The 12,882-nt window shown below is 36.3% G+C and overlaps 1 protein-coding gene across 1 annotated transcript in view; it reads left to right on the top strand.

The window, feature by feature from the left end:
* Positions 1–3,498: 3,498 nt before the first annotated feature.
* ptpn9a (protein tyrosine phosphatase non-receptor type 9a) overlaps positions 3,499–12,882 on the top strand; it is a 30,178-nt gene continuing 20,794 nt past the window's right edge. The window contains exon 1 of the mRNA XM_055192243.2: positions 3,499–3,984. Coding sequence (XP_055048218.1) covers positions 3,952–3,984 — 33 coding nt within the window. The 5' untranslated portion in view covers positions 3,499–3,951. The remainder of the gene's footprint in view (positions 3,985–12,882) is intronic.

Raw genomic sequence — 12,882 nt, 5'->3', positions numbered from 1 at the left:
TTTTTTTGTCCGAATGTTTCATTGTTAAAGCAACACTAAAGAGTTTTTGCTCTTTGCTCCCCCTACAGGTAAGAAGCGGAAATGTCCATTACCACTGTCGTAAATAATTTAGCCTACTGCAGCAAAGCTGGCTCTGATTGGATTTTAGGTCTGCCGTAAAGCAAGTTTTTGTAGATTTTACTCAAACTACAGGACCGCAACCCGACGGTTGGAAACTTCTTTAGTGTGGTTTTGGCCGATAGAGGGCTGCAAAGCGAATGTGAAAGTGCCGTTTCCCTGTTTCGAGTGGATGAACGACTGAAACTTTTTTGAAAATGTTATTTTAAGGTTAAAAAAAACCTTTAGTGTTGCTTTACAAAATGCAAAATGTATACATATATTTGGTTTGTGCAAAGTTTACCAACACAATTCAAAGCGTTGTGTTATGCAGTTTTAAATGTGTGTTTTCTCATTGGCCCAGATCAGATGATCTAAAAATTCAAATGCATTTTTTACCCATTTTATTGTCTGTCAAACACAAAGTCAGACGGCTTTGTAAATGTTATTTGTCATATATGTAGTACAGAAATAAATAAATATATATTTATATATATATATATATTTATATATATATTTATATTTTTATATATATATATTTTATTTTTATATATATATATATATATATATATATATTTATATTTATATGTAAATAAATATATATATATATATATATATATATATGTTAAATTTAGTTTTAGATGCATGCAAATAGCTGTATGCATATCAAATAATTTTACATGTATGTAAAATGGCCTGTAACCTCCTTGTGATCCATGACAATGAGAAACAAATAATTAAAAATTAACCATTTGATAAAGGCAGAAACAAAAATTACTTTGGACACCAAATGTACGTGCAATTATATAATCACCCATATATTCCTTTAACCCTTTAACTGCCTGCTCAACCAAAGGTGAATTAAAACCTGAATTATTTTAATATTTTATACTTCAATAAATAAAGAAGATTTAATATACTTTTTTATTTTGATTTTTTTTATACTATTTTATTTTGATTATGTTTTAAAAGAATTAGTATTGTAGTTCATATTTTCTAATTAACATAGTATGTGTTTAATTCCTTTAAGTGACATATCAACTATTTGGTAGGCCAATTTAAAAAAAAACGATGGGATGTGTTGAAAAAAAATACATTGTGTTAACAAGCAACATAAGGAGATAAGAATTTTTTTCAAATGCCTTTTTCTTGGTGTGGCAGTTAAAGGGTTAAAAAAACACAAGTATGCTATTGGTATCTTCCCTATATTCAGGGTTCCCACGGGTCCTAGAAATTTTGTGAATCTGGGGGAAACATCAAGGCCCTGGGAAGTTTTTGAAATCATACATGCATACAGGTTATTGAACATGCTTGAATCTATATGCAAGAAGTTTTCTGAAAAAAAAATTCAAGACTTTTTAAGCACACGTGCTAAACTGTTCACTTTAAATGCTTATATCTTCTGTATGCGAATGTTGATTCATACCAAAATGCTTTTTTGCAATATTTTAGATATCGATATACTTCCTGGCTCCCGCATCACCCTGTCTTTGTAGTTTAGCCTCACCATTGGTTGAATTTGATATATACATTCAGACGCACTTACCCCTGGAGTCGTCCCCAAAGTGTCACTGCAGTGACGCAGTGCAAGTTCCCTCAAAAGGGAACACGATGTAACCTTGCTCTCACTTGAAATGTGTCCCCACATTTAGTCCTTGAATTTGAGGGTATTGGACCTGGAAAGTCCTTGAAAGGTCCTTGAATTTGAAGTTAACTAAGGTGTGTGAACCCTGTATATTATTTAAATATTGCAGTGTTTATAAACCACCATATAAAACCACAGTTTTTATTTGCATAATTGTAGAGCACATGTATAACTATAATATCTTATGTTTGCCAATAAAGTACAGGCATCATCATAATCTATTCTGGTTAAATGTCAAACACCTTAATAAAGACACAAATACGGAGGCAGATTATGATGATGCTTCATTCGGTGATGTGAAACCATTAAGTCACATCCCACACAAAACCCAAATCGTCATGGCGGAGGACTGTGGTTTAACTGGAGAGTTTGGTTATTAGTCAGCCGATGCTTTCCAGGAACACGCTGCACCTGTCAGCCTAGATCAGACTTCCTGGATCACTCATGACCAAACACTGTGACTGTGAAAACAGAAGTCAGAATTACTGGCTGTGAGTAAAATGTGTCAAGCTTTGAAAGCATGTCAACATTGTAGGCTTATTCGAAACATCTGCCTATTATACTCACAAATGTTGTCTGGGTAGACAGTTTATTGAATTCTCAACTTTTCAAATCCTCTAGAGTTGTATCTGATACATTTTGAGCTTTTTTGATGCCATGTTGTGTTTTAATTTTCTCTTAAAGTGAAAGCACTTGTGTGCATTTTTCCAGTATGAGGTCATATTGTCAATCACTCATATTCTGGCTCACATTAATAATGGAAACCCGCCCACAGGAAGCTCTTTGTAGTTCTTGTATCAGCTCAATTTCTTGGTTTTCAGGGCAGATTTTCTTTACATCAGATTTACATCTGAATGTGTCTAAGTTTCTAAGTAGCATCTGAATTAACATGTTTATACAATGTACATATAAATGAACATACAAAAATTTTGTAAGTAATATTTATTTGAAACCTAATGTGCATTTTATGTAAAATTACCTTTATGAATGTATGAAAAACAAATTAAGCTAATAAAAAACGTATTTTTTAATGCATTTGTATGGATATAAAACCTAATTTTGCTGACATTTGGTAATGTCCTGAAAAACAGACGAGAAGTTGTGCTTTAAAAGTGTATATTTGTTATTTTTCTTGTCAAATGACAATCGTTTTAATTGTTTAAGTGTTAATTGTTGGTGTCTATTAAAGTCCATTAAAATGAGAAAAATACTGCAATGTTTTCCTCAAAAAACATAATTTCTTATCGACTGAACAAAGAAAGACATCAACATTTTGGATGACATGGTGGTGAGTAAATTATCTGGATTTTTCTTTTAGGAAAATGGAATATTCCTTTAATCTATATTTCTAAAATGTAAATAAGTACGAATTATAAGTAAATACATTTACTTTTAAATTATTTAAAAAAAAACTATTTAGTGAATTACGTACATATCGTGAACGAATCGTTCTTTTCATTCGGTTCTTCAGAATGATGCGATTCGCAAAACTTTCGTCTCACACGCTTCAAAACACATTAATGAAAACTAAATTGTATTTTCCACCAAAAATGCACTTTTAACTGATGATTTGAATAAATCCTTAAATATTTAAAAACTTTAAAACGTGCTTATTGGAAAGAACCGAACGAGCCGACTCGCCAAAATGAACCTGACTCCTCGAGGTTTTTATGAATGGAAGAGGAGGAGCGTCATTCGCGCGCACTTCTCTGAGTGGCCAGCAGAGGGCGCGTCATCTTTCATCTTTCACCGCTGCTGCTTTTCAGGAGCGTCTGATCTTCATTTGCCGTCTCACGTTAACGCGTCCGGTTGACGCGCATCTCGTCGTTAATTACCGTTTTAGTATCTCTGTATAAACTAAGCGCCTTTCGCGTATTTCGACGCCGTGCCGTGATGAATTTCCCCCTCCGTCACAAACTCGGGCGAAGCGGAGCGCTGCTGGAACACCTTTAGCTTGTTTTGCGCGTGTATGTGTGTAAACGTGTACGTGTGTCCAGCCGAACCCGGTCCGGAACATGAACGCGCCGCTGTGTCGCGTGCCGTGCTGAAGTGGCGGGCCGCACGAGCTGAAAACGGCGCGAGTCTTGCGCTTCTCCTGGTGTTAGCTTGAATACTGCTAACGGGCCTTAAAAATCCATCCTGGTCTGATCTACACAGTCCGATCTAAACATCTGTCCGAGCTTTAAAAGGATCTCTCAGAGGGGGAGACCATGGCCGCCCGTTTGACCGCAGAAGAAGAGCAGGTAAGAAATACCATCACAACCCAGAACACTGATTCTCTGCGGTTCTGTTGCTAAGCAACCCGGTACAGTGTCCGGTTGATTATTTACAGCTTTACAATGATTTACCGTGGTAACCATAGTTAATGCACTGTAGTACTATTGTTGTAGTATTAAAGTAGTTTTTTTACTGTAAATCATATGCATTCATTGGAATCAATTGGGAAATTTCGTTTTGACGACAGTAGTGATTCCAATGACCACCTTTTTTTTTGTAGTAAGCGTATTTGCAGATGACTGTCGTATTTTAGTGTAAGCTTGGTTTACCATAGCAAATAAGGGGGATTTTAAATGACAGTAAAGACACAATGCATAAACACTTTAAAACAATTAAAGTCCCCATGAAGTCCAAATTGAAGTATGAATATACTTTTATTATCAATATGTTAGATACGTGGGTATCCGTAAACTAGGATTCAAAATTACATTTAGAATCTATAACCATTCAAAAAAGTCTTTCCCTTCTGCCGATATGGTACAACATTATTTATGACATCATTCTTCACTTTAGTTTCCATGTGTCAGAAATCTCTTACTTCTATAGCATGCAAAAATCAGTATTCGAAATAAGTGTTCGAAACCCCAGTATGTGAGAAATACACAGATGGTCTACTGCTTCCGCCGAGATTTTTTAGTATGCATCGGATGGACACTTTTCTCATAAGGCCACGGGAGCTGAGGAACTGGCAAAAAAGTGAATAAATTAAATATACAAAAAAACTTTTAAGATTATTGTCTCTTTTTAAATGTAAGTGATGGGTACCAAAAAATATTTTCCTCGTGGTTAAAGTGTATTAGTTTACCAACCTGAGTAATCTGCTTGTTAAGTCTTGGCTTAATACCATTTCCGGGTCCAATCTGCCCCTCGCTTCATATGAAACTCCAATCTGAACGGCTGTTTATAAGTGTTACATATTCCTCACACATTTAAATGATTTTTTTTGTATAAACTTGTGTTAAATGATACATTTTCCAAGCTTATGACATCCCACACAACAATACTTAAACAATTCTTAAAAGATTAATTACTTTCTGCTAAAGGTTAGGATCCAGTTATTTCTGTAGTTTTATAGTGCACTGTAAGTGTATATTGGTTTGTTGTTAGCCTAAAGACTCGTCCATATGAGCGTGTTGGGGTGCGTGGCAAAAATGACTTCAACGCGGAGTGGGTGGTCGTGCGCGTTGGGTGCGCGAGACCTTATTTTGCGTGAATGTGCAACCTGTCAACCCTCACGTTTTCCCTGGGATTCTCCTGTATTTTGCAATTCTTCCCCGCCATCATCCTGTTAAAATAAATTTCCTCTCCCGTATTTTTATTCTTTATATAGAAAAATCCCACTGGTCGTATTTGATGTTGGCTACATTCACCTCCGTTAAAGCAGGCAGGTAAATACGCCAATAAAACAAGAAGAAAAGCTTCTCGATGATGGTTGAAGGATGACAACCCGCGCGCAAAGCTAACATTTTTGCTTAAAACAAGCCAAAAATCTGCCAGTGGGGTATGAAAATGTAACATAATTTTTTCTTAAATTAAGTGTTTAAGACAAAAGTAAACCACTTTTTAAAATTCTTACACTTTTTTTGCGTAATTTTTCTCATTAAGAAAATACATCTCAAACAAAGAATTCGTAGATATTAAAAACAAGATAAAAATACAAATGTGAAATACTATTGTACCCATCCATCCCCTTGCATAGTAGTGAAAACGGGGGTGGGGCGCTATAGGGTTCATGTAATTTCCCTTATTTTGAAATCCCAATGTTGACCGGTATGTGGAGTTGTGCACGGCAATTTTTCACGCGCGGCTCCGCATTTGAAAATGACCGACCTCAAGGTGATTCTGTCCGAGCAGGCAAGCCTGTGACGTATCTCTTTGCAAAACAATGCACATATTATTTATCTGACACTCTTAAAGTATGGAAGCCTTGCCATTTAAAACATGAATTCTTTTACATAACATTCAGTATTATTAGCTTATATTTGAATTCAATGTACCCCTGGATGAGAAATAAAATACAAACATTGAGATTTCTGTATTTTTGATTTAGTAAAAACTTAAATGAAATTATAATTTTTAGTAAAGACATATTTAAGAGGTTGTTTTATTTATGTTCTCATGTTTATATATCAAGCTCTGACGACAAGTACCGTGGTTGATCCAGCGAATAACTTCTATCCTTTACTTTGTGTTAGTTTTGGATTTGATTATTGGATTTCATCACTAGTAGTAAATGCTGCTCCCTCTGAAAGCAGGTGATGGTGATTACTACTAATCAAGGAACCGGCTTTACTGACGAGACGTGCATGACTATCGCATGCGATTTATTGTGCAGCCCTAAAGTAAACGCTATTCATTGGTAACAAAGACGTCACTTCCGTCATGCCCGCCGCCATATTTGTGTCCGTCTCGGTTGGGAACACAGCATATCTAATGCACTAAATGGTCACATTTATTAATGTAATTAATAAATTACTGATTTTACAATCTGGAGATGATGTCGGATGTCAGTCAGTCCCTCCAGTTATTTTTGATATTTTTTGCTTTAATTTACTAACGCAAATGAACAATCCCACAATAGCACGCTGTACCCTGTTACCATAACAGCCATGCACCCCACACAGTTAAAGGAATATTCCATTTACTTAAAAGAAAAATCCAGATAATTTACTCACCACCATGTCATCCAAAATGTTGATGTCTTTCTTTGTTCAGTCGAGAAGAAATTGTTTTTTAAAGAAAACATTGCAGGATTTTCTCATTTTAATGGACTTTAATAGACACCAACAATTAACACTTAACTAAACACGTAACAGTTTTTTTCAAGAGAGTTTCAAAGAACTATAAACAATCCCAAACGAGGCATAAGGGTCTTATCTAGCGAAACGATTGTCATTTTTGACGAGAAAAATAAAAAATATCCACTTTTAAACCACAACTTCTCGTCTAGATCCGGTCCAGCGCAACCTAACGTAAATGCGTAGTGACGTAGGGAGGTCACGTGTTACATATATAAAACACACATTTGCGTACCATTGTAAACAATAAACTGACACAAAGACATTAATTAGTATCAGTTGACACACAACAACGTAGGAACGGTCCTGTTTCAACACACTTGTAAACATTGACGCGGAGTTTCGCGCTCGTCTTCTGTGACCTCTTGACGTCATGACGTATTGCGTGGGGTCACGCTTGCGCATCACGACCGGATCTAGACGAGAAGTTGTGCTTTAAAAGTGTATATTTGTTATTTTTCTTGTCAGAAATAAAAATAGTTTTACTAGATAAGACACTTATGCCTCGTTTGGGATTGTTTATAGTCCTTTGAAACTCCATCGAAAAAAACTGCCACGTGTTGAGTCAAGTGTCAACTGCTGGTGTCCACCAAAGCCCATTAAAACGAGAAAAATCCCGCAATGTTTTCCTCAGAAAACATCATTTCTTCTCGACTGAACAAAGAAAGACATCAACATTTTGGATGACATGGTGGTGAGTAAATTATCTGGATTTTTCTTTTAAGAAAATGGAATATTCCTTTAACAGTGAATCACATGTTCTGAGTACACATAAAACCATTATCTCTACTATATTTCTAAGTTTAATGGTAAGTTTTAATGCATTATTTTCATGACGATACACACGTGAAAAGTCCTCGTGAAACCTGCTTGTCGCACCTGCTGTCTCATATGCAAGGATCTGTTGAAACAATATCATGATGTATTACAATTTTTAGTTTTGTAGTCCTTAAAATAAGTTGCTGGGACACAAAAGAAAGTCTACTGTCCATAACATCTCAACAGGAACAAACGTGCACATGCAGAACTGTCATCTTTCAGGCTTTGACGGTCACATACGCTCATAATTAAGTCAAAATGTTAATTGGCGTACATAAATGTGTATAAAAGGTTATGTGTAAAGTGCAAAGTTTAGGGGAAAAGTGGTTTAGGACGTATGAATCCGTATGAATCTGCTACTTAATGTTATATTTAGTTATTTAATAATAAATTAAATTTGTTTCTCTGTTCTTAAATTATTATCACTTACTGTTTACTTGATTATTGAATTGCTTGAGAACATTTTACTATTAATTTAATATTAGGCAAGCATTTAAGTTATACTTGGTCAGGGCTCCAGACTGCCACCAAATGGTGTCATTTTGCCACCCAAATTTGAGAGTGTGCCACTAAATTTGACCCTTTTTTTGTGATGTGACACCGAATTTGAAACAGCATATTGTACTTTCTGCATCTATCATTAAAGTATTTATTAGTAATACAGTGGAAATTAGTAGAAATGTGAATATTTGTTTAGCATGTTGATTTACGGTGTGTGCCCCTAAATTTTCTGGTTGTGCCCCTAAGATTTTCAGTTGGGGGCCACTGTGCTCCTAGTGAAAAAAGTTAGTCTGGAGCCGTGTTGGTCACTTCTGTTAAAGGCAATCCTTTATTCCGCCGATTTAATTGCTTCGGAACAGAATAAAATTGTAGTTCGGGGTTCCTCTGATGACTGTTGTTACAGCCAACATCACAACATCCCTTGCATATTGTAATCTTGTTGTGGACCTCCTGGGAGTGTTTTATTGCTCTTTATCCGGTAGTTGTGGCTGTAGAATAAAGCAGGGCGCGCAGCTGTGACCGGACACAAAAATGGCGGCGACGACGCACAGTGACGTCACATGGTCCTGATGAATTGACTGGGGGGGAGGTAGGGATGGGATGATAAATGCTGTTCCCCAATAAAGTACCTGGCTGATAACGATTCTGAATTGCACAGCCGATGTTCTTCACAGCTTTTTTATGTACTACGGCTTTTGATCAACAAGTCCTTATCGATCTGAAATCACTGTTAGTATAAAACATGAATTAGAAAAAGCAACTCGTCAAACATAATCATTATACATATTCTTTATTATCATGATAATACCTGAAAGGTTTAAAGAACAGTGATATATAAATATATGCTTAAGCCATTTCCATTGTTCTTCTTCTGCGGCCCATATTGAGTTTCTGCACGAGAGCGCCCTCTGGCTTTTGGATGTAGCGGGGCCTTACACCCTAATTCATTGAGAAGCATAGCAAGCATCATCGGCCAATTTATTGGTCCATCCCTAGGGGGAGGAGCCACTCAAGATGTCATGCCGTAACTTGCTGTTTTAGTGAAAATTACAGGATGGAAACAATGTTAACAAATAGCCAATAGTTAACACAGTGATTGCTGAATAAGATTTTAACGTCCTAGTCGACTCCTCAAATTTATGTGCTGATGGTGTTTCAGGACGGGAGCAGTCCTTTGTAATCATCTAAAACGTCACATTTATGTCTGTCTCCATTTTGATATGGAAATACAGCAGAAGTAAAATGGGTTGCAGATGACTAACTTGAAGCTTAACAACACCTAAAAGTGGGTTTAACTTTATGGTTTGTCTGAGAAGAGCTATTAAAACTCCTGCAGATTTTTATCACATACACGCATGCATATACGAACATTTAATGTGTGTTGTTGAAGCAGTTTAGTGAGAAAGCAGGTTCTTACTATAGACCTTCTAACAGGAAGTAGTCATTATATAAGTCTGCTGGTTATTTATAGGTCACTAAACAGGAATTGTATGTTTATGTTGAAGATATGTAGTCTAAATGGTGAAATATACAGTACTCTGTACCGTATAGTCTTTATTCTGAATGCTTTCAACACGGGATGGAATAGAAATGTTTTTAATATTGTCTTTGAATAATTTTGTTTATTTAAATTTCATAATGAAAATGTTTTGTTTATAAAGACTTTTCAGTAACCGTTTTTATAGAGGAGGAGGAAATTGTGTCTATCTGCGCACTTCTGTAACAAGGCCTCTCTGTGTTCTCCATTCTGATCTCTTTTAAATGAGCTTCATTCATTCATTCATCCATTCATTCATTCAGCTGCTGGTTAGTATATGAATGACATGCCCAGAGCTCTGGGCGGTGATTGCAGGACCTTGGGCTTATCGGGTCGGCTGGTTCCTGCTGGATGAATTTGAGTGTAATTCGATGTTGGACTGACTGCGTCTGGCGCTCAGGGCTCCTGAGGGACATGAGCTGCTAAAAGCATTTCCATTGGACAAGCACTGAAAAGATCAGTGGGATGGGAGGGTGTAAAGCAATATTATTTATGCTTTGTTACAGAAGTTCTGTGAGATTTTACAGTGGTCGACTGATATGGTTTTTATGTCCGATACCGATATTAAGAAGGATGTATGGCTGATATGAGGCAGATATAACAGACGCATAACATTTATAAATATACCCTTTTGAAGTACTTATTTACAAGACATAATTAATCTGACATCTTATGGTACTGATTGAATAAGTGTGTTGAACTAGTGTGGTGTTGTGTGTGACACAACATAATGTCATGTTAAATAGTGAATGCTGATTGGTTATTTTACTGTCTGTCAGAATTTGGCTTTACACTGAGTGACACTGAGTGTCTTTTTTATTACAAACATCAAATTTAAGTAATAGAGAAATTTACTGGCAGATTTAAAAGATTGATCGGCCGATAAAAGAAAAACATATCGGCCGATATATCGGCCTCTGCAATATATTGTCCTGTCACTAGTAGTTACAATGCATTTTTGTTTTCCACAAGGTCAAGTAAACACAAACATGTAAAATAAATCTAAATGAAAAGATGTGGGTTTTTTAGAAATTGAGTTTTTCCAAAAAAGCTTGCATGCACTTAAAGGATTTTGCAGCGAAAGTTCACTAACAAGCTGCGGCATATCGCATACATATCGCAGGCGATTCATCCACAATTATGAATGTGATATTTCCCCTCTTACTACTCTGTGTAGTAAATGCTGCTCCATCTCAAAGCAGCTGATAGAGATTTATTACTAATCAAAGAACCAACTTTACTGACGAGATGCGCATGACAATAACATGCAATTTATTGTGCAGCCCTAATTGTATGCAATGAAAAAATCAACAGAAAACAATTAATATATTTAATTTAATATTTTTTTATAGTTAGTCAGGGCTCCAGACTGCCACCAAATGGTGTCATTTTGCCACCAAAATTTTTGAGTGTGCCACTGAATTTTACACCAAGTCACACATGTGCGACCAGTAAATTTGACCTTTTTTGTGATGTGACACTGAATTTGAAACAGCACATTGTACTTTCTGCATCTATCATTAAGGTATTTATTAGTAATACAGTGGATAAAAGAAATGTTAATATTTGTTTAGCATGTTGTTTATAGTGTGTGCCCCTACAATTTCTGGTTGCGCCCCTAACATTTTCAGTTGAGGGCCACTGTGCTCCTAGTGAAAAAAGTTAGTCTGGAGCCCTGAGTTTTTAAGTATATACAGTATATAGTTTATTTGTGCTTCCTGCTCTTTTTTGTTATTTTTAATATGATTGTTGTAATTACCATTTCTTAGTCAGAATTAAAAATGTTTCAAAGCAATGAACGTTCTTGTCAGAGCCTGTGTCTTTATTTTGACATTAATTTTCATTTTTACACAAGACATCGGTTCAAAATATCAGTTATCTGTCTACTCGATCTGTAATTATCGGTATCGACATTAGGGCTGGGTGTTGATTTAGATGTTCCAGATCGATTCCATATCGATTTACCAGGTTTTGATTTTGATTCTTGATTCGATTTTTATACTCGATTCAACTCAATGAATATAGATTTAATACAAATACTATATTTATAAAAAAAGAACAGTGAACATAAGTGAGTAATTAATAAAAAGAAAGTAAAAGCCACAACACTATTGTCGTCGTCTTGCTTGCGATATCTTAAATGCTTCCAAACCTCTTTTTATGTGAATGTGGTGTCAATGTCAATGAAGCATCTGAAGCTGCCATTTTAAGCACTGAATGAATGAATGACAGGCTCGCCTCTAGCTCCTTGGTAACGTCGTGCAAGGCAAAAAAGAGGGTGACATCAAGTGGAGAAGACTAGTAATTAGATTAACGTTAATCTTACGTTCAATGTTTGAGGAAATGTATATGAAAAAAAAGATTTGTGGCTTTTGAGAATCGATTTTGAATCGAAAACATAAAAAAACCGATTAATCGAAAATCGATTTTTTTCCCCAGCCCTAATCGACATCGGCCCTGAAAAACACATATCCATCGACCTCTAGTTAACATGTACTAACACATTTACGTTGCATTCACATGGGGCGTAAGCGTTAACGCTTCCCATTCACTTGTGACGTCATGCGTTGCCAAACTGAATTGTGGATTCGTCGGCGCCGGGTCACTGCCGTTGCAGAAGTTGAACATTTCTCAACTTTTTAAGCGGCAACGCGTGCGTCAGCCAATCAGATCGCCTTATGCAAGTAACCTAGGCAGAGTCAGCCAATTACGTTACGGAAGACTAGAGCATAGGTAGCGGCCACTGTGATTGGCTGTTGGCCACGCTTCAGGCAAGCCTTCCGTCAAGCGTTAACGCTTTTGCCCCGTGTGAATGTACCGTTACACACACACACCAAAGGAAAAGTAAAAATGTGATTTGGATCATACAGTAGGTGCCCTTTAAATACTCAAACATTTAAAGGTTTATACTGTATTCCTTTTTATTAAAGGTACAGTTATAGTTTTTAGCAGCATCTACATCTAGTGGTGAGATTGCGAATTGCAACCAACCTCAATTTCGAAACGCAACGAGAAGCTACGGTAGCCGCCACAGGACAAACATGTCGTAGTCTGAGACAACGTAGTGATGAAACACTCTGTAGAGCAGTTTGTCCATTTAGGGCTACTGTAGAAACATGACGGTGACTTCCATGTAAGAGGACCAACGCTGTATGTAAATAAAAACGGCTCATTCTAATGTAATAAAAACAATACAGTTTATTATGTGA

This window comes from Misgurnus anguillicaudatus, chromosome 6 (genome assembly GCF_027580225.2).
Source record: "Misgurnus anguillicaudatus chromosome 6, ASM2758022v2, whole genome shotgun sequence".
NCBI classification, from domain to species: domain Eukaryota; kingdom Metazoa; phylum Chordata; class Actinopteri; order Cypriniformes; family Cobitidae; genus Misgurnus; species Misgurnus anguillicaudatus.
Note: the sequence above shows the minus strand (reverse complement) of the source record. Positions and strands in the feature narration are given on the sequence as shown.